We start from the raw sequence: 21,551 nt of genomic DNA, 5'->3' as shown, positions 1-21,551 counted from the left end.
TAAGTACAATAAATCATGGACTGTCACACTTATTCAGAAAGAAAGGTTTGTAGATCCAGTAGCCTGTTTACTAATAAAGTCAGTCAAAACAGAAATTATTGCCAGTAGCCTCGTTCTAATAAACAAATATAAAACAGAAGGTGAAGGCAAGTTGCTTTTAAAACCCGGCACATTTTCTATACCGTAAGAGAGGTTTTTTGAGTTTAAAGGAAACCTGTTTTTAATGTAAGTACAGAATATTTTTGAGGAGCTTTACCATTCTACTTTATGTGACCTCTCTTAATCCTTAATATCTGTCTGTAGTAGATGCTGGAAAAGGAAATTTCACTCCCATATAATGGTCCTTCTCACAGCACTGTCCTTGAAATATGCTTCTTCAGTTAAAAATGTGTTAAATTCCATCCCAAAGGGTATTTTTGTCTGTGTGGGAAAAACAGAAGTATAGACATAAACTCCAGATTTCCATATTCAAACAGTCGATTACTTGATCTTTCGAGACAATCAAAGATTTTGGACATGATTTCTCTAAATAGACCCCTTTCATTGATAAAATAATGATTTATCTTAAGTTCAATCATCGTATTTTTACCAAAATTGAATTCATTTGCTCTTGACAGATCCAAGCGTTACTCGAGGATTTCCTCTCATGTGGAATGGACCTGTTCTTAATTAAAATCATATCTGGGGGCTCCTTTCAGTCACAATTCCCATCCCTGTCATTTGGGACCCAAAAGCCCCAGGAAGCTTCCCGGGGCTGCCACAAAGCATTATCTGATACAGTAACCATTTTTTTTTCCCTTCCCTGCCTCTTATCCACAAATCAGACTGCGACCCCTTTGGCTACAGCCCCTGAGCTTCAGCAAGGCAAGAGCTGCTGTCGCTGTACAGACACAGGCCAGGTGAACCAGGCCCATGCTTTCTGAGAGCCTGAAGGTTGTGTAGACACAGACATGGGACAGCAGCCCACAGGCTGCCTCCGGGAAGCAGGGGACACTATTGGCTCACACTCCCTCCGAGCCTTTTCACACACATATATTCCACCCGTGGTCTGAGAATTCATGGAGCAGTCCACGTCCGGTCAAATTCTCACCTTTGCGGGTAGATTTTTCTTCCCTTTTCATTGAATTCTGCATTCCAATGTGCTCCGCAGATAACTGTGTGCAGGAAGCCAAGAAGTAGCAAAAACAATTGGTTTCAAGGAGTGTAAGGCAAGAAGCTGGCTCACTGCTGGAGGATAAACATGATTACATTTTTTATGAAATTTACAAACTAATGGAACAGATGTATATAGATATGCCACTGAAGAAAACATTATGCATAATACATAAATGCTAATAAAGGTGAGGTTTTTGTACTAGGAGAGGAATAAAACAAACATGAAAGCTAAGAAACATTAAACCAGTTATCCTGGAAATGAGAGCCTTTTATGCTTAAAAGTGGGAGTCATCATTTTAAGTACTGTTCATCAGGTAGTACTTTTATACTTATTATCAAGATGTCGCTCTATTTATAGGAGATTATTTTGATGCCATGGGCTAGTACCCTTAGGATTTCTCTGGCAGGCTTAGTAACAAAGGAACTCAAAACCTAAACGTAACGTAATCATTGTTCTACATTACTGTTCTTTCTGGAAATTAACATGTGCCACTGCCTCCAGCAAAATATTTGAACAGAAGTTTGTAAAACTATAGAAATGTTGATCACCTGCATAATAATGTTCTATGGTTCAGCCTATGGCAGGATTATTTTGAAGCAGATGCATTGCAAAGTAGCAAATAAGCCTTTACTGTGTTCCTTGATGCTTTTGGGTACAGCGAGGTTATTTTCTCCTCAGTGAGTAGTCCTGTCCTCAAAAATGATTCTTAGCAAGACTAGGGCGGATAACTGCCAGAACTGCCTGTTTTACCAACATTTCCATGTGCTTCCTCCCATTTTTCACGATGCAGAATGAGGCAAGTCCCTTTCTTGAATGCCCTGGCCTGAGTAACGTGTCCTACCCCATAGGAGGGATGATGTCTAGCTTCCTAAAGGTTCTTCTGAAAGTTCCCCGTGCATCGCTCCTCTTTCCAACCCCCCAACCTCAAGTTAATGGTCCTGTCTTCCATTCCCCTCCCTTGAAAAGATGAGAAGATGCGTTGCACCTGTCAAGATTTACACTGGTCCTAGCAGGGAGTTCTAAGAAGCCAGACTGCATCCATTTCCTAATTTTATGATCTTTCTCTATCAAATGCCCTGGTTTACGTGCAGCTTCCCGGAGCCCTGTTCGTCTCTGAGGTCTGAGTTTTGAGCGATGTCAGCCGCAGCATGTGAGCCGCAAGGACCCTCAGCAGGGTTCTGTCCAAGTAGTCCTCAAGGGTTCAGTATTTATGGCCCCCGCTATGCTCTCCAGAGACATGATTTCTGGCGGTGCTTTTCCCCTTCCATAAATTCCGCGAGATCAATTCTCGCCTTCTTCCGTGGCCCTCTGCTACGCTTTTTAAAAGGCAGCTTTGTTTTTCAGGCAGAGCTTTGAGGAAAGAGACAAGGGCCTCCCGAGAGGACAGTAGCTCTTTCTTATTGTTTCTGTTCTGATTTACTTTGAAAAGTCCGGGGCTTTTTGGAGAAGGGCATAACCAAATAAAAATAAAATGACCTGGGCGTTGAGAGACTAAAACCATATGATTTATCTTTCTACCATAAGAGTAAAAGGAAATAGAGCTCCTGGAGATACAGGCTCACTGTCCCTGATCTGTAATTCCATATTACCAAACAAACAAACAAACAAAAAACCTCAGGAAAAAAAAAAAAAAAAAAACACCATAAGCCTATTAAAAAAAAAAAAATACATGATGGCAAAGCTAACGTGACCTGGATTTGTCTGTCAGCAAATCCTGACTTGAAATAATTTAAAGCTACTCATAATCTTTATTTCTACATATTACTTATGAGATCTTCCTGCATTTCACTGCAAAATACTAATGTGATTGCCAAGCGTTGCCCTAGACTTTGCTGGGGTTGCTGCTGAACTTGTGGTTCTATGCACCACATTGCCTTTGTGAAATCCATACATTAATTATGTAAGTAATTTGGATCCTGAAATTCATCTTCCCGCAAGGGATTATGGGCCTGCATGGCTATGAGTCTGAGGAAGGAAGGAAGTCTTAAATTCTTAACAGAAGAAATTACTAATATTTCTGTTTTTTTTTTAAGTGGCCTTGATTTTATACCAAATTAAGCAATTTTTGGCTTCACTACCCAGGAGAGACGGGGAGAGAGGGGGAAGTTCCTCTGTGAGTCTGGGAAACTTCCCGGCTCTAGGAGACATTTGCAATCACCATACACGTGTGTTGTGCTTAATGGACTAGTGCGAAGGGCACAGGTTTTCCAAGTACTTCCTAGGGGCTTCGTGCACTGGCACATAACTGCTACCCGCTCGTGTGTTCGTGCCTTCCTGGCTTATAAACTCTGACAGCGCTGGGAGGTCTTCTCAGTCAGCCCTGCTCAGCAGCATTCCGGGTGAGCGAGACACAGAAGGTCCAGGTTCTCTGGGACTTCTGCTGAGCCCCTGAGGTTCAAGAAGGTCAACGTACATTGCATTCAGGTTCAGCTTTGGCAGGGGCCAAAAGAGAGTGGCCTGGGTCTAGGGTAAGAAAACAATTGTTTAGAAGTCACTTCATCAATCCTAATGCAGGATCATTTCCTTTTAAGAATGTTTGCATTGGGCCAAATCTGCCTTAAGTAACAGAGAAGAAATGATAACTTGCCATTGGCTTTTTCAATGCTGTCCTGCATGAAATACATTTATTTATTGCTTCAATGTGGTATGCTAAGCAACGTGGAATATGTCCTATGCAATCTAGACTGATCTAGTGCTTTCAGACCTGTGATTTAAGACATTTATGAAAGGCAGGAAGGTGCATGAAGTGTGTGCTCTTGAACAGGGTTCAGGTTTTATGAGTCCATATTGGAAGCTTAGAGAATTGGGGGGAAGGGCAAGGATCTCTTTGAGGAAAAGCATACACAATCACACATTTAAAATTAGGTGCAAATGTATTTATTTAGAATGAAAAAAGAAATCACAATACATTTTTAGAAGCTAACAATACCCCCAAATCACAAATCTGCAAATATAGCGTAGTATCTTTATTAACTGACCGAAATGCTCTATAACACTTTTTTCCTTGGAATTTTTGGCTGAATATTCTCCAATCACCTCTTCCCATGACAATTTTATAATATTTTCTATAGAAGGAATAGAACGATAATTCTGCTTCTAGCTTGGTGGGTCAGAGGGGTTTCACAACTCCTTTTTGATAATGTCCTTTAAATGTGTAGGATCATCATCAGATTGAAAAATCCTTATCTTACTTCTTTCAGGTATGAACTGTAAGATTTCGGGGCTTCTTAACTTTTCTTGGAGTCAGTAGGCTTAATTATTCTTGAATTGGCATCACTCAGTAAACAGTTTGTCACCATTGTCCTTGATGCCAGGTACATCAGCCCAGTGGACAGCAGGAGTGTACCTGAAAGCTCTTTTTTTTTTTTTTTTAAGACTTTATGTATTTATTTGAGAGAGAGAGAGAGAGAGAGTGCACACAAGTGGGGGGAGAAACAGTAGGAGAGGGAGAAACAGACTTCCTGCTGAGCAACAAGCCTAATGCAGGACTCGATCCCAGGACCCCAGGATCATGACCTGAACCGAAGGCAGATGCTTAACTGACTGAGACACCCAGTTGCACCCTGGAAGCTCTTTCTATGCTGAGAATGACTATACTATGAAATAGAAGTGACCTGCATAACTACATAACCATATCACACTAAATCAAGATAACCCATTTTCAAACTCAGCCTCTCCTTAGCTAAATCTCAAAAGCAGCTATGGCTGCTCCAACACTATCCAGCATGAGGGGAATATGGTGAGGGAATAGGCAGAGTGGAGATGCTGGTCTTAACCAGTAGCAAATATGGGGGCACCAGGGTGTTTCAGTCAGTTAAGCAACTGCCTTCGGCTCAGGTCATGATCCTGGGGTCCTGGGATCGAGCCCCACTTGGGACTCTCTGCTTGGCTGGGAATCTGTTTCTCCCTCTTCCCATCCCCCTGCTTTTGCTCTCTTGCTGGCTGTCTTTCAAATAAATAATAAAATCTTAAAAAAAATATCAGTAGCTGGAGGGATGGGGTAACTGTGTAAGGAACATTAGAGGACATGTGATGTAATGAGCACTGGGTACTATGTAAGACTGCTGAGTCATAGATCTGTACCTCTGAAACCGATAATATATTATATGTTAACTAAATTTAAGTATTTAAAAAGTAGCAAATACTGGGGGGCCTGGGTGGCTCAGTGGGTTAAGCCGCTGCCTTCGGCTCAGGTCATGATCTCGGGGTCCTGGGATTGAGTCCCGCATCGGGCTCTCTGCTCAGCAGGGAGCCTGCTTCCTCCTCTCTCTCTGCCTGCCTCTCTGCCTACTTGTGATCTCTCTCTGTCAAATAAATAAATAAAATCTTAAAAAAAAAAAAAGTAGCAAATACTATAAAACACAGTCATGTGAACACATTGCTAGAGATCCTCCCAGAGCCTTGGGAGTTGCTCACAAACAGGAGGGATCCTGAATTTGGAGCTTCATAGTAAATCCAGTGGTGTCTACACCAACATGTTAGAATTGAGCATTATGTTTATTTAGTTGTATCGATGACTGTATGTTTACACTCTGATAAACGTATGTCATTTCCATTCTTCTTTCACACCTTTCTGCAAGTTGCCTCAACTGCAAGTGCCACCTCCCCTTAACATTCTATTGTTTTGCTTATCTCAGAAGTTACGTGTAAGGCCCATGGAGATTTCTACGTACTGCTGCAGCTAGTGTTCTGATTCCCAATAAATTATTAATCCAAATCATTAATGCAATATAGTACTTTTTAAGTGTAGATATTCTAAATCATGTATTCTTTACAGTTATTGTACCATATATTTCCGTGTCTCTAAGGCTCGTGTTTATTGATAGACAACTTTGGCTGTTGGAATAAACAGGGAAGGGAATAGAGCACTGGATTGGGAGTCAGGCCCCCTGGTCCTTTTTTGCCAGTTGACCTTGCCACATAACCTTGGGCAAGTGCTAAGGGCTGTCCAGACCTCTGGCAACTAGTTTTTCAAGTGAAAGTGTTCATCTTCATGACTCTTAAGTGCCTTCCCCCTGTGGTCCTAAATCCTGGGACTGTGTGACAAGAACAAAGTAGGAGTTAATTAAGAAAAACATTGTGTCTGAACATAAGCTTGTGATGTCTATTTTAGTTAAAAACTAAAAGAGTTAAAAACTTTAGGAGCCAGAGAGACTCCTGTAAGAGTGTCAGTCTCAGGGCCCCCGGGTGGCTCAGTTGGTCAACTGTCCAATGCTGATTCCAGCTCCAGTCATGATCTTAGGGTCATGAGACTGAGCCCATGTCATCAGGCTCTGCACTCAGCAGGGAGACTGCTTGAGATTCCCTTTCTCTCCCTCTGCCCCTCCCCCTGCTTGTACTCTCTCTCTATTTCCCTCTCTCTAAAATAAATAAATAAAAAGTGCGGTGTCTGTGTTGGTGGATCGAGGCTATAAGTGAACCCCATCTCCTTAATCTGCTGAGAAGTGTACAAGAGGCAATAAAACTACACTTCCCAGGAGGAGCACCAAGTAAGGTACAGAATTGTTGAGTCATCACATTATACACCTAAAACTAGTGTAACACTGTATGTTAATTATACTTTAATAAGATTTTTAATAAGTAAATAACAATGGAAGAGGAAGAAAAAAATTATTTAAATAAGATTTTTTTTAAAGTTGATAATGGTATCATTGTATTTCCAAAAGACTTTATTCCTAGAGTTTTACTGATTCCTAGATTTATTTTATGCACTTTTCCTTTTTTTGTTTTTTAAGATTGTATTTATTTATTTGAGAGAGAGAGAGTAGTGGTGAAGAGGAAGGGGGAGGAGGGGCAGAGGCAGAGAGAAAATCTTAAGCAGGCTCCATGGTCAGTGCAGAGCGCGACATGGGGAGATGGGATTTTCAAGACAAAATGTTTGCCCGGGTTGAGCCGGCATTGTGATGGGGGGAGGCAACCATCGGAGGAATGAATATGTCAGCAAGTAATAAATGCGATGAAGAAAACACATCAGGGCCAGCAAGTGAGGGGTAGCGCTTTATTGGAGTGACTGGGAGAAGGCTCCCAAGGGCATAACCACTGAGCAGAAGCCCAAATTGTGTAAGAGAGTTAGCTTGGTAGAAGGACCAGCCAATGTCAGAGCCACACGGAGTGCCATTGTGGCACCACAAGAGCCTTATGTAAATGTAAGCACTAAACGATATTTTGCTTCTTAGGTAGCAAAGGTTGCTCAAAGCATTTTCTACTTTTCCCCTGAATGACAGCCAAAGTCAAGAGAAATGGGACTTCATCACAAGAAAGCTAACTAGGCTTTTGAGTTCACATGTACCTCTGACATGGGAACTATTTGTGATAATTGATCGACTCATTGATTAAATGCTTGATTGATAGAGTAATCATCTTGGTCTGGCTCCATATAACAAAAGTGGAAATTTACTTGTCTCTTTTTTTCTAAATTATACTATGGGTAGTATTCTGTGTAAATATAACCAGGGTAGAAGTTGATACCAATTTCAATCATAACTTTAAATTGAGGAAGATGATTCATGGATCAGACAGTGAAAGGAAGCCGCCATAGAGAAATAAGCTTTGCGATTTTTTAAAATTCTTTTACTTTTACAGTAATAGATGCTATTTAATACTTGTAAATATTAATGGTTTCTTTATGGTAAATGAGTATTTTAGAAACAGATTTACAAGTTATTATGGAATTTGTTATTTAGAATACAAATGTGGATTATCTGGTATCTTAAATTTAATCCTGATTGCAGTATTATATCAGGTGAATGCTTTTCACATAATTAAAATAGTCTAAATTGGGAAATGTTCAGATATTGCTTTTTTTGGAATGCACAACTTCTAAAAGAAATCTCTTCAAAATGCCTTTCTATAGATTTTTTTTTAATATTTTACTTATTTATTTGACAGATCACAAGTAGGCAGAGAGGCAGGCAGAGAGAGAGGAGGAAGCAGGATCCCTGCTGAGCAGAGAACCTGATACGGGGCTCAATCCCAGGAACCTGAGATCAGGACCTGAGCCAAAGGCAGAGGCTTTAACCCACTGAGCCACCCAGGCACCCCCTTTCTATAGATTTAAAAGCAAACAACAATGGAACTCTTTGGAGGAAGGTCAACCTTTGTGTTTGTTCTGGAAACCCAGGCATGAGGTTATCACATTAGTCTGGGGGTGAGAGCTGATCTAAGGAGGTAGTGGTGAAGGTAAAGGAAAAGTAGCAATTTAATAAATATTCAGGAGAGGGGTCCAGAGGTTTGGGTGGCTGGCTGTGGGACAAGGGAAGGAGAGGGATCTTCAGGGCACCTGCAAAGAATGTGATACCCAAGTAAACATGCTTCTTTCTTCCTTCCCTTTTTTCTTTCTTTTTTAAAGAATTATTTATTTATTTATTTATTTATTTATTTATCTATTTACTTGAGAAAGAGAGCACACACTTGCTGGGGAGGAGCAGAGGGAGAGGGAAAGAGTGAATCTCAAACAGACTCCATGCTGAGGATGGAGCCTGATGCAGGCCTCGATCTCACGAACCGGAGATCATGACCTGAGCTGAAATCAAGAGTTGGATGTTCAACTGACTGAGCCCCCCAGGCTCCCCAATGTGTCATTTCTTCTGGGTGCAATTTCACTCAACTCCTGTTGTAAAACCTGAAAGCAGAGTTGGTGACTGGCAGGATATTTAGGCTAGCAGTGGTTCAGTCTTTTAGATTTTCTTCTCTGTACCAAGAACTGGCCATTATGGTCTCAAGTCATAAGCCAGAGTAGAAGTCACAGGACAGAAACCTGTCCCAACCTGTTGTCACACATGAAAAAAAAAAAAAGAAAAAAAATATATATATACTTATATATATATATAATTTTTTTAAGGGTGCATTTGTTCACCAGAAGCAGTTATAGTGAAGGGATCAAAAGTGTGGTTCTGGTCTTTCTAATTCTGAATCCCAATAACCCCCCTAGTACATTTCTTAACTTCTCTTTGCCTCTGTTTCCTTCCTTGTAAAGGAGGCATGTACATAGTGGTACTTACCTGTTCATAACAACCATTATTGTTCTCTTGAGTTATTAGAACTTATTTTCTTTATCATCAGATTTTCAGTTGTGTTTGGATGCTAGGAACTGTAAAATCAAATTTTCAACTCCACTCCAGCAATTATATGGATCTTATGAAATGGATCTGCTTCTACCAATTTGTCTTGCTATCCTTCTCCCAAAGCACCTTCTTTTTCTTATCAGGTAGTTTCTTCTCTTCCCCATGAATACTTTACCAGTAATGCCAACAAACAAGTAGTTTATTCATTTTAGTCTCAGATTTTATTTCTTTCTTGAATTTATAGCATTTCTATTGAAGAGACTAGAAATAGCACCAAAATATAAGAAGCCATAGGAAAAATGCACTATAAGTTCTTCGATAAGCAATAATTCAATTTAATATTTAGCCTAAGAACAAGTATGGTCAGAAATGTGTTCCTTTTCTAGGATAAATGAATTCGTTAAGTGAAACAAAATAATACCGAATCATAGCTGAAATCTGTTAAATAGTGTGGGCCAAGAACCATTTCCTATGCATGTTTCATGTGTTAACTCCTTAATCTTCACATTAGTTTTAAGAAGAGATTGCTATTATTATTTACGTTTCACAAACATGGAAACTGGGCACAGAATAGTTAAATGACATCCCCAAGGTCATGTAGCTAAGAAGTGTCCAAACCCAGATCATAACTTGGCACCCCATCTCCTCCACCATGTCTCCTCCACCAAGTCTCCCCATGCAGACTTTCCTTTCTGAAAGATAACTTGTATCAGAAGATATTTCACTCTAAAAAGTAAAGTAAGAAATTACATAGAACTATCAGTAATGCTAACAAACACTGATTTTACTATCATGTAGACTTCCCTCATATGAGACAAATTAAATAAGCTATGTTTAAATCTATATGACACGGGGGTGCCTGGGTGGCTCCTTGGTTGGGAGGCCAACTCTTGGTTTCAGCTCAGGTTGTGATCGCAGGGTTGTGAGGTCCAGCCCCTCATTGGGCTCCATATTCCACAGGGTGTCTGCTTTAGGATTCTCTCTCCCTCTGCCCTTCCCTCCACATACTTGCTCTCTCTCTCTAAAACTAATAAATAAATGATTTTTTTAAAGCTATATGACCCATTAACATGCACCTTTCATCACAGATTCTCTCATTAATCTATAATAGTACAATTAAGAGTAACATTTCTCAGTGCACCTGGCTGGCTCAGTCAGATGGGCGTGAGACTCTTGATGTTGGGCTTGTGAATTCAAGCCCCATGCTGGGCGTAGCAATTGCTTAAATAAATAAACTGTAGAAAAGTAACATTTTTCTGTAAGGTTACAATTGTATTAAGTTTGTTCTTAAATGTAAAAGTGGGTTTTCCCCCTTAGAACAGTGTATTAGGGTGACTGTAGAATGGAGCCCAGCATTGGGCTCCACACTGGGCGTGGAGCCTGCTTAAGATTCTCTCTCTCCCTCTGTCCCTCCCCTACCACACACTCTCTCTCTAAACAAAAACTAAAATAGAACAATGCGTTAATGTATTCAAATATTCCAATAGAAACGAAATGAAATAAATCAACTTAAAGAGACAAGATAATATCACAATCAAGAAGATAACTACATTTGAGAAAATTTTTCATGCAATAGAAACCAATTCCTGATGGAGAGGTCAGAACCTGTGCCTTGGGGGTGATACTCTACATGGCTTATGACTACCTTGTATGACTTTGCAAATGGCTTATTTTCAATTAGGCTGTGCCGTTATAATAAGGCCTTACTAATAAGCAAAATAACTCATCTCATTATCATTATTCTTCATATTACTTTATCTGGCTGACAAAAATGGACCATAATTACTCATGTAATTTGTCTCTGATATTTTTATTCTGAAAGCAGACTGGATTATGGAACCAGTGAAGTCCTCTTAGGGCATCTTCTAATTAATTTGGGGGAATTATTACCCAGGTGACTAAACAACAGTACCAGAGTTCATCTGTGGTGAGGAAATGAGCATCCCAGTATCCTAAAGCATAGCTGTTAAGTGTCTTTTCACTTTGACTCTTGAAGGCAAGTCAAAAGTCCTTAAGTGTCATCTGCTGTCGTAGTTCCTTTTTTTATTTTTTAAGATTTTGTTTATTTATAGGACAGAGAGAGAGCACCAGGGAGAGGAGCGGCAGGCAGAGGGAGATGGAGAAGCAGGTTTCCCGCTGAGCAGGGAGCCTGATGCGGGACTCGATCCTAGGACCCTGAGATCATGACCTGAGCTGAAGGCAAATGCTTAACCGACTGAGCAAAAATCTAGTTTTTAGTAGAAACATAACTCAGTAAAAAATGAAGAAATGGAGAATTTGAAGTAAATAAATTACAGCAAACTTATTGTTGATCTAGCCTTAGTTTTTTGAGCTCCTGCTATATACCAAGCATCATTGTGGGTACTGGGGACATAAGTAATGGGCAAGACCAACGCAGTTCCTACTCTGATGGAGTTGCACCCTAATAGGATATGGACAATGAGCAAGTAAATGATTAAATAAACACAATAAATTTAAATCCTGAGGTTACTATGAATAATACAAAGCTGAGTAATAGGATGGAGAATGGTTGGTGATTGGGATAGACTAATCTAGATTGGGTGCTCATGGAAGACTTCTTTGAGGAGGTGACATTTGCACAGAATACCTGAGGGAGAAGAGGGACCCAGGCAGGAGAGACTCTATGGGGAAAGATATGAATGGAATGAAGAAAGAATAGGGTGTAAGGAAGTTGACATCATAAGTGTACTCTCAGGCAGAGAAAAGGACTGAAGAGGCCCTGGGATGATGGAATGTTCATCCCAGGGCTTCTCCACGGGAAGAGAAAGAAAGTCCAGAGCACTTTATGGCTGGAACATAATAAATGAGAGGAAGAGTGGTACAAGGGATGGTCTAAGATGAGAATTTATTGAGCTCCTACTGCTCCAAGCATCATTGGTATAGCAAATCATGAAGAACTTTATATATCAAGATGAAGGGCTCACCCTTTTGTTTCTAGGGTGCTGAGAAGCCTTGAGACAGTTTTAAGCAAGAAACAGAACGGTTGTTAAAACATTTTAAAAGACCCCTCCCTGACTGGTGTGAGGATGATGGATGGCAGGAGGACAAAAGGGGGAACAAGAAAATCACCAAGACGTGCTCATGACTTGACAGGCGGTAGCAGTCAAGAGGGATATAAACTGAATAGTATTGGGAGGGGGGCAGAGTCTGGTGGGCTGAAATGGGACTTGAGGCAAAGGGGGTAACCAGTGATGACTCCTAGATTTTTTTTTGTTCATTTGTTTGAGTGTGTGGGGTAGTTTCATTTGAAATGAAAAGAATCATGGCTATTGGGGAAGTAGAAAACCAATACTTCCAATTTTGACATAGTGGGTTGGAGATATTCATTAGGGATGAAAATTGCAGTTTCGATCTATAAATGTGAACATCATGGGAGGCATAATCTTGAGTATTATCTGTTGTAGATATTATTTAAAGCCTTGAAAGTGGAAGGCTCATCAAAGGAGGCGTTGTAGGTAAGAGAAGAGAAAGGCGTGAAAACAGTTTGAGGTCAAGAAGGAAATGGGAAATGAAGGAGACTGAGATTCAGCAGCCAGGAAATGGGGAGGAAATCGAGAAGGTGAGGGAAGTCAAGGGGAGAAAGGCAGAGATCGACTGTGACAAATCTCTTCAATCTAGGATCTGTTAATTGGGCAACATGGACCTCCCCCGCCCCACCCCAGTGAGTTTCATGGTAGCGTTTGAAAGCAGGAGCCTGTGTGGAGGGGGTGGGGGCGGGGGCTTGCAAGAAGAAAAATAGGATGTGAAGATATGTCAGCAGTCACTGGATAACCCTTTGAGGAGCTTTGCAGTACAGGCAAACAAAAATAGAATGAGAAGGAGAAGAAAGAGAGTGACATCAAGAAAGTAGTTTTTGTTTTAAAGATGGGAGATGCTTTGTATGTTTCTGACATGTTTGTATGATGACAGGAATGATCTGGGAAGCTCATGGATGATTCAGGAAAAAGAAAGGGGAAATTTTAAGGAGCAGGAGGAGGTGGGATCTAGACCATAGGAGGAAGTTCGCGTTGATTAGAATGGAAACATTTCAACCGCTACAACAGGAAGCAAGCAGAAAACACTGGTCTGATGGATGGAGAACATGATACCAGTTATCATGTGGACACAGAGATGAGGTCATTCATGTCTGTGTTTGTGTTTTTCTTAATTATGTGTATTGCATTCTTAACCTAGTAAGAATGAATTCAGACTTATGATTGTACATTAAAATTATGAACAACAGTGGCGAGAGTGGACATCCTTTGTTGTGTTCCTGATCTCAAAGGGAAGGCTGTCAGCTTTTCCCTATTGAGGATGATATCGATGTGGGTTTTTCATAGATAGATTTTATGAAGTTGAGGAATGTTCCCTCTATCTCTATACTTTGAATCATTTTAATCGGGAACGGATGCTGTATCTTGTCAAATGCGTTTTCTGCATCAATTGAGAGGACCACGTGGTTCTTCTCTCTTCTCTTTCTGATTTGTTCTATCACATTGATTGATTTGCAAATGTTGAACCATACTTGCATCCCAGGGATAAATCCTACCTGGTCATGGTGGATAATCTTTTTAATGTACTGTTGGATCCTGTTAGCTAGGATCTTGTTGAGAATTTTGGCATCCATATTCATCAGGGATATTGGTCTGAAATTCTCACACTTCTCCAAAGAAGACATACAAATGACTAACAGACACTTGAAAAAATGTTCATCATCATTAGCCATCGGGGAGACTCAAATCAAAACCACATTGAGATACCACCTTACACCAGTTAGAATGGCCAAAATTAACAAGACAGTAAACAACATTTGTTGGAGAGGATGTGGAGAAAGGGGAACCCTCTTACATTGTTGGTGGGAATGCAAGTTGGTGCAGCCACTTTGGAAAACAGTGTGGAGATTCCTTAAGGAATTAAAAATAGAGCTACCCTATGACCCTGCAATTGCACTACAGGGTATTTACCCCCAAAGATACTGATATAGTGAAAAGAAGGGCCATCTTTACCCCAGTGTTCATAGCAGCAATGGCCACAGTCGCCAAACTGAGGAAAGAACCAAGATGCCCTTCAACAGATGAATAGATAAAGGTGTGGTCCATATATACAATGGAGTATTATGCCTCCATCAGAAAGGATGATTACCCAACTTTTGCATCAACATGGATGGACTGGAAGAGATTATGCTGAATGAAATAAGTCAAGCGGAGAGAGTCAATTATCATATGGTTTCACTGACTTGCGGAGCATAAGGAATAACATAGAGGACATTGGGAGATGGAGCAGAGAAGTGAATTGGGAGAAATCAGAGGGAGAGAAAAACCATGACAGACTGTGGACTCTGAGAAACAAACTGAGGGTTTTGGAGGGGCGGGGGATGGTAGGATGGATGAGCCTGGTAGTGGGTATTAAGGTATTGCATGGGGCACTGGGTGTGGTACATAAACAATGAATCTTGGAACACTGAAAAAAAATAAGATAAAATTAAGAAAAATTTAAGAAACAATCCAGTATTTTTATATGAGCTTGATAATGCAAAGCAAGTCTTTAAAATAGTACAAACTCAGTAGCACAAATTTAGGACATCATTAATTCTGTTGCAAAGTAGTCATAGGGCATTATGCAGATATCTTCTTTAGCGCAGGGGTAAAGGTGGCTCATGTTTATATTGCAATGCACGTATTTCTTAATCCGTAGGAGAAACTATAGGACAATAATAGACTAGAAATATTTTTAGTAAAAATAGCCATCATTGTATACTGTGGGGTTCACTAAATAACTAATAATAATGTCAATGACAGTTGCTGTAAATAACTGTAGGCTTATCTTTATGGTTTATCAATTTATTTGTCAATTTTAAATCAAGAACTGACAACCAAAACCAACTGAAAACAATATTAATGAAGTGCTTGTAACACAAAACATCCTGTCCTCTCTAACACTCAAGGTATTTCAGTAACCTTTTATATGTAGAGCCAGATTTCTTAGACTGCTGGATTGGGATCCTCAACAAATCCTAAAATTTCACTGACTTTATTTATGAATACAAAACTTGAGGAGCTTTTAATCACTTTGTAGGTTACTTGGACCCTTGCCGTGGGCTGAAATGAAATTAAGTGGACTTTATTTCCTTCATTGCCCATCATGAACCAAAGGAGGCGTTTGGATTTTTCAGACCAGTTACGTTAGTGGCTATCAGACTGTAATTTTAGAACCGTGATCCTGAATTCTCTTCCCTCCTTCTGCAGTTCTTTCCATCCTTGCAAATTTGCTACTTTAGAGTAGAGGATGACATCAGAAGGGATCTGGAGGGGAGAAAATGGATCTGCAAGAAGAAAACACTTTGTGTTTGACATTTGGGTCTGTCTTCCTGGTTTTGAATTCCAGTGTTGGCAATTAAAGGTCTTTGGTTTAAGAGGGAGAGGGGGGAGGTACCCGTGGCAGGTGGCACCTGGCTATCACTGGCTCCTTACTGTGTAAAGGGTGCTTTGAGGTCTGTGACAGCTCCTCACCACAGCGAAGGGGGGCAGGGAATTCAGGAGCAGGCATTAGCCACCTGGGCACACGGACACTGAATATCTGATTTCCTCCCCTCTCCCACACAGACTCAAGGAACCATTGTCAGTCTGGGCAAGGAAGATCTTGTTCTCCTGGCTGAAGTCTGGGGGACAGTGGGGTTGCAATCGCAGAAGGGTTTCTGTGAAGAAAAATTGTACCCAATACAATCGGAACAACTACCTTTAGAGTGGGAGTGGGGAATCATTTACTATTGGACTGGTACCATTTGGAATGGGAGTTTGGTGGGGGTGGCCTCAGAGTGAGGCAGATAGCCAAAGCTGACTCGTGGGGGTACTTCCTCCAGGACTGTCCCCTCCTAGCCCACACCCCGGTCCTGGTATCCAGTTGTCCATCCCTGTGTCGGAGTCCCTTTCCCCTCTTTGACCATCTTTGCACATGGAAATCTTTTACAATGACCCTGGGCTAGTTCTGTTTGCAGGGTACACCTCTGGTCTCTAGGAACTGTGTACCTTCGTCCCACTGTGGGTGCAAGTGAAGTTTTCTCTGAAAGTACTGAGTGATTGTTGAAGGAGTCTAGGGGGTGATAACATGATGCAATATGCTTGTAGGGAGAGCACTGGCAGCAATGTGGCCAGAGAGGGGGGCTCTGAGGCTGGAGACAGAGAGGCTAACTAATCACTCTTACAGAGCCCTGGCCCAAGCTAATGAGGGTCTACTGACTATATTGAGGAGAAGCGGGATTCATATAGATATTAATATTTTAGATATGCAAGCATTTAATGGCTAAGTGGCTGAGGAAAATCGAGTCCCCTGCCAGGTGCCCTTGTGTTTTTCGGGTGCATAATAAACTGAATTTCCCAACATTGAGATGGAACCATAAGGAGATAGGAGAGAAGTCATGTTGTCATCATGGTCAGATTTGGACACACATTTATTCTGATGTTTGTCAGCCGTCCTTCTCCCATAATTTGAAAGCAGTCTGCAAGTAATTGAATTCTATAAGGAACATTTTTGATCAATGTTTGTTCTGCCTATTCTTTTTTCAAGGATTCACCTTATACATTTGCTTTTGAGAGCTTGGGGTGTACACAACATGAAGGAGGCACACACATGCCATTGAAATTCTTGAGGCTGATTTGAACTTTGTTTTGAAATAAACAGATTGTCTGCCAGTCCTTACTGTTGTTTGTGTTGTAGTGGGTCCCGCATAATCCTGGCCCCTTCCAATTCCTGCCTTGCAGCCTGATAGGTATTTTAAGCAGCTACTTATGGGAAGTAAAATTTAGCAATGATCAGAATGTCCTAAGGTGGGTTTGTGTTTGAGCGTAGGGTTGTTGGAGACCTGTCCTTCGAGTACCCTTTCTTTTGTACTTTTTGCGCCCACATTTTGGCTGAGAATAAGTCTGGGAAAGCTGCCTTTTGGCCTCTGAGCGCACTGCCAGCTCTGGCGATTGCAGACTGACTGGTGTTGTACTAAACACCACTGAAATAAAATAAATGAGTCTATTAAAGCTTGGAACTCCTGAGAACTACAAATGTAAAAGCCGTCAACAGATGCCATTTGCTGAAACCGAGGCTCCTCTAGCAGATGGGTGAAAGTTAAACATAAATTGCACTATTTCTTATTCTGTTGGTTCATTTGTTTTTAAGATAGTATGAAAAAAAAAACTGCTATTCAGTTACTTCTGGCATATGTTTCATGGCTGTTTGGGGTATTCTGAGAAGATCTTTGAAATGATAGTCATGCTATGTTTTATTTTATGAATTCATTGAACATGTAGAAAAAAAAATCCTTGTCAGTGTTTTAAAACTTTCTTTGGTCATATTTTCTATATGGAAAATCAGAGAGAAATAATCACCAAATGTTCACGATGTAATGTCTTTCTTTTAAATCTTTGATGTTGGGCTATAGTAGAATAATAATATACAGTTCTCATTCATTTGGTACTTGAATTTCCTTTACAGTATCTTAGTTTCTCACATGCTGTCTAATCGTTTGAATAACACACACACAGAAGTAGAGTGTTTTTAGTCCTCGTTCAATTTAATGACTTCTATACCATTTAATACGATTGCTGTTAATTAATATTAACTTGCAAGAACCGTAATGGAATTATTAATCATTCTAGAATATGTAGTTATTTCTCGGCATAGAACTCAGTGTTTATTTTATGACTTAATTGAGTTGTGTATGACGCTCAAGAAATCTACAGCTTTCTTGCCTTTTTCCGGATTCCTAAAGTTATTTATCTAATAGTATTTCTCAGAACCAATAACCGAAGCAGAACCAAAGAAACTTCAGCTAGATGAAAGAATGGGGAAGCAGTTAAAAAAATATTTAAATGGTCCCAAAACTTTGTTTCACATTTATGAGGACGGATAATAGGCAGTTACACTGTTTTTTAACTTTGAAATTTATTGTGATTTTCTTTACAGGCTCAGGTTCCTGTCGCTTTAGTTATTCCGACCCCGGCATCATCGTGTCCTACGCCAAGAATAATACCGCAGACTGGATTCAGCTTGAGAGAATTAGGTTTGTTATATTTCAGGTAGTTTCATGAATCCTGACCTAAGTGGATTTCTACGTCCCCGTTTGCCTTCATTCTACCACTGATTTTATTCTTCACGATCAGAAGGATCGTGGTTGTTAATTATGCTGAATTACTTGCTTGCACACATTACCCTCTGCCCACTTTGAAGAAGTATTGTTAAAAGTGTCATTTTCCATTCAGAACCTCCCATGATTAGTAGTAGCTATAACAAACCATTTTGGGTAAAAGCACCCTTGGGAGAATGACTTTCGGGATGGAATGCTCCACAAAATAACATCAGTCCAGTCTCCAGGTGGCCTGGCTATGGGCTGGCTCGGAGGCCTAGGAATATACAAGAATACCACATAAATTCCTTCCAGCCTGAGATGGTAATGAGTTCATAGCCCTGGGGCTTTTGCATCTCATCTTTAGCTCTGTCATTTCCCTTCCAACCTCCCAAAGGCAGGTTCTAAAATTCTATTATCATAATTGTGATGCAACTTGTAGTCATTTTGTTATATTTTCTTTATTTAAAAAAAAAAATCCCTCAGTAAAGGAATGAAGTAGAATGCTTAAAGAAGAAGTTCACTCAAGTTGAAAAATGTGGCTAAATTGGCAAAAAAATAAAAAAAAATAAAAAAATAAAAAAGACATTTACTCCTTCTACACAGTTTAAATCATAAAACAATTCCAAATGGATGCTTAATTTCAGGCCTGGTAAGATATTTAAAGGAAAAAAACCTGCCTTGGACTTTTATAAAGTAATTAAATCTGCTTGGTTTGGTTCTTAAATTTGTATGACTCAAGAAGAACCTTTTCCAACAGTTTTGTACGGTTTTCTTTCTTCACATGCTAATTTCCTTACTGTATTTCCCTATTGAAAGAATTGTGATTTATTTAGGGAAGAAGAGTCAATATTAGGTTCTTAGTCTTTAAAGCTAAACAAATCTGCCCAAAGTTTCCAGACATATTTCAGATTTTTAAAACTGTCACATGTCCAAAATCTACTCCAACCAGAAACAGAAAAGTGACTCTACCTCATGGATTTTAATACTCTCTGCGAGGCAGGATGCCGTATAATCCGTAAGGACTGGGTACAAGCTGAGCTCTTACCTCCTCTGTCAATTTTATAATAGCATTTTGCTATTCTTCCTAATTTCTAGTAGTTATTATAAAAAAGCATTCATATTAGATACTTATTTTTATAAATGGCTGTAAACAAGGCAGCATATTGAAAATTTTATCCATACCTTCTTTTTTCTCTGTCCAATAGCTATGTATCATAGTTTAGGTAAATTATAGTAGACATTTCTTACGGAAAACAGCTACATATTTTTGATATAACATATAGTCAACATACATATTAAATTACAACATATCAAGATCACATTCATCTGACTCCATTGGGTTTTTCACTAAATGAGACTTTCAATTTTAAACCATCCTCTAAACTCTCATGCTCGTTAATGCGAAATTTTCCTTACCAGTCATGATCAGAGTGAACATATTTTCAGTCACTTGCTAAAACTAAAATACATTATTTTCATTGGTTTGAATTCTTTTTTGAACCTAAAAACATAGTCATTGTGAAATATTTTAAAAGAAAAGGAAATTGATTACCCCCAAAGGTAAGGTACACCATCTATAACCTACACTGACAATTCTTTGGATATATATATGCTTCATCGGTGAGTGAAAAATATGTCTTTTCTGTGGTCCTTTCAAAACTGATTTATAGTAAGCCCAGGGTACTACTAGTTTGCATTTTAGTACCACTTTTAATCTTGGCTATGCAATCATTTTTAGTATAGCAGGATTCTACTTTGGTAGAATAAGATATTTAATAAAAATACTCTATCATATAGCAGAAGGGCCTAGATTCTAACAGACATACTATAAAAATCATGTTAAATTATATCAAGCTTTAAAAGATTGATCTGCTGCATCAGGTTGTAAAGAATTATATAGCATGTTTAATTTTCATAGCAAATCTCACACTGATGTAGACAAAACAAAAATGTACCTGTTTATTAGAAATAAAATAACTATTATTAAACACTGATTATGAAACAGCATACAGTGGTCTCTCATAGATACAAAATTTCAAGGAACGAATCAAGATTAAGAAGATAATTTTATAGTTTTTGTATGTTTATTTTTCTTTTTAGCATCAAATAAAATCAACTGACCAGAGAGGGAGACAAACCATAAGAGATTCTTAATCTCAGGAAACAAACAGGGTTGCTGGAGTGGAGGGTGTGGGAGGGATAGGGTGGCTGGGTGATGGACATTGGGAAGGGTATGTGCTATGGTGAGTGCTGTGAATTGTATAAGACTGATGAATCACAAACCTGTGCCCCTGAAACAAATAATACATTATATGCTGATTTAAAAAATAAAGGATAGGATCAGGAGGGAGGGAGCCAAATCATAAGAGACTCTTAATCTCACAAAACAAACTGAAGGTTGCCAGTGGGAGGGGAGTATGGAGAGGGTGGTTGGGTTACAGACATTGGGCAGGGTATGTGCCATGGTAAGTGCTATGACATGTGTAAGTCTGATGATTCACAGACCTGTACTCCTGGGGCAAATAATACAATATCTGTTAATAAAAATAATTTTTATAAAAAAATGAACAAGTAGACAAAACAATAATAAAAAATGTTTTTAAAAATTGAACAGTCAGTTGAGTCAGTTAACATTTGTAGACACTCTACTCAACCACAGCAGAAATACAAATTCTTTTCAGGGCAGTTGGAGCATTCACTTAGATAAAGAATAACATTAAGAGTTTGGAAGAATTGTAATCACCAAAGTATACCTTTGACCATAATGAGATTAAAGTAGAAATCAATAAATGTGATACACGGGAAAAATAACAAAATAAAATCAACTGTGAGATTATTTGATTTTTTTTGTGATTGAGTGTCTACCACATGCAAAAAACTGTGCTGGAGACACTTTGATTTTTTGCAGGTGCCATGAAATATGTGACATTTTCTCTTCCATTTTTCCTTTACCGGCTTACTTGAATATACTAGGTGTCTGCTTTGTGTTAAAAGAAGATCTCTTGAAGATGTTTAATGTTTAAACTGTCATCACTTAGTAGGACCATCTTAATCATCAGCATATACCAAAAGATTTAAGGGCTATGGGAGTATGAATATTTTTTTTTTTTTTAGAATTTATTTATTTATTTGACAGAGAGAGATCACAAGTAGGCAGAGAGGCAGGCAGAGAGAGAAGGGGAAGCAGGGTCCCTGCTGAGCAGAGAGCCCGATGTGG

General features: G+C 39.5%; 1 protein-coding gene across 1 annotated transcript in view; it reads left to right on the top strand.

Moving 5' to 3' along the window:
* Nucleotides 1-21,551, top strand: part of RELN (reelin) — a 407,759-nt gene that overhangs the window by 262,030 nt on the left and 124,178 nt on the right. Inside the window, exon 9 of the mRNA XM_082692427.1 lies at nt 18,172-18,268. Coding sequence (XP_082548553.1) covers nt 18,172-18,268 — 97 coding nt within the window. The remainder of the gene's footprint in view (nt 1-18,171; nt 18,269-21,551) is intronic.

Source organism: Mustela nivalis (genome assembly GCF_964662115.1).
Source record: "Mustela nivalis genome assembly, chromosome: 12".
Taxonomy (NCBI): domain Eukaryota; kingdom Metazoa; phylum Chordata; class Mammalia; order Carnivora; family Mustelidae; genus Mustela; species Mustela nivalis.
This window is presented reverse-complemented; position numbering and strand designations above follow the sequence as displayed.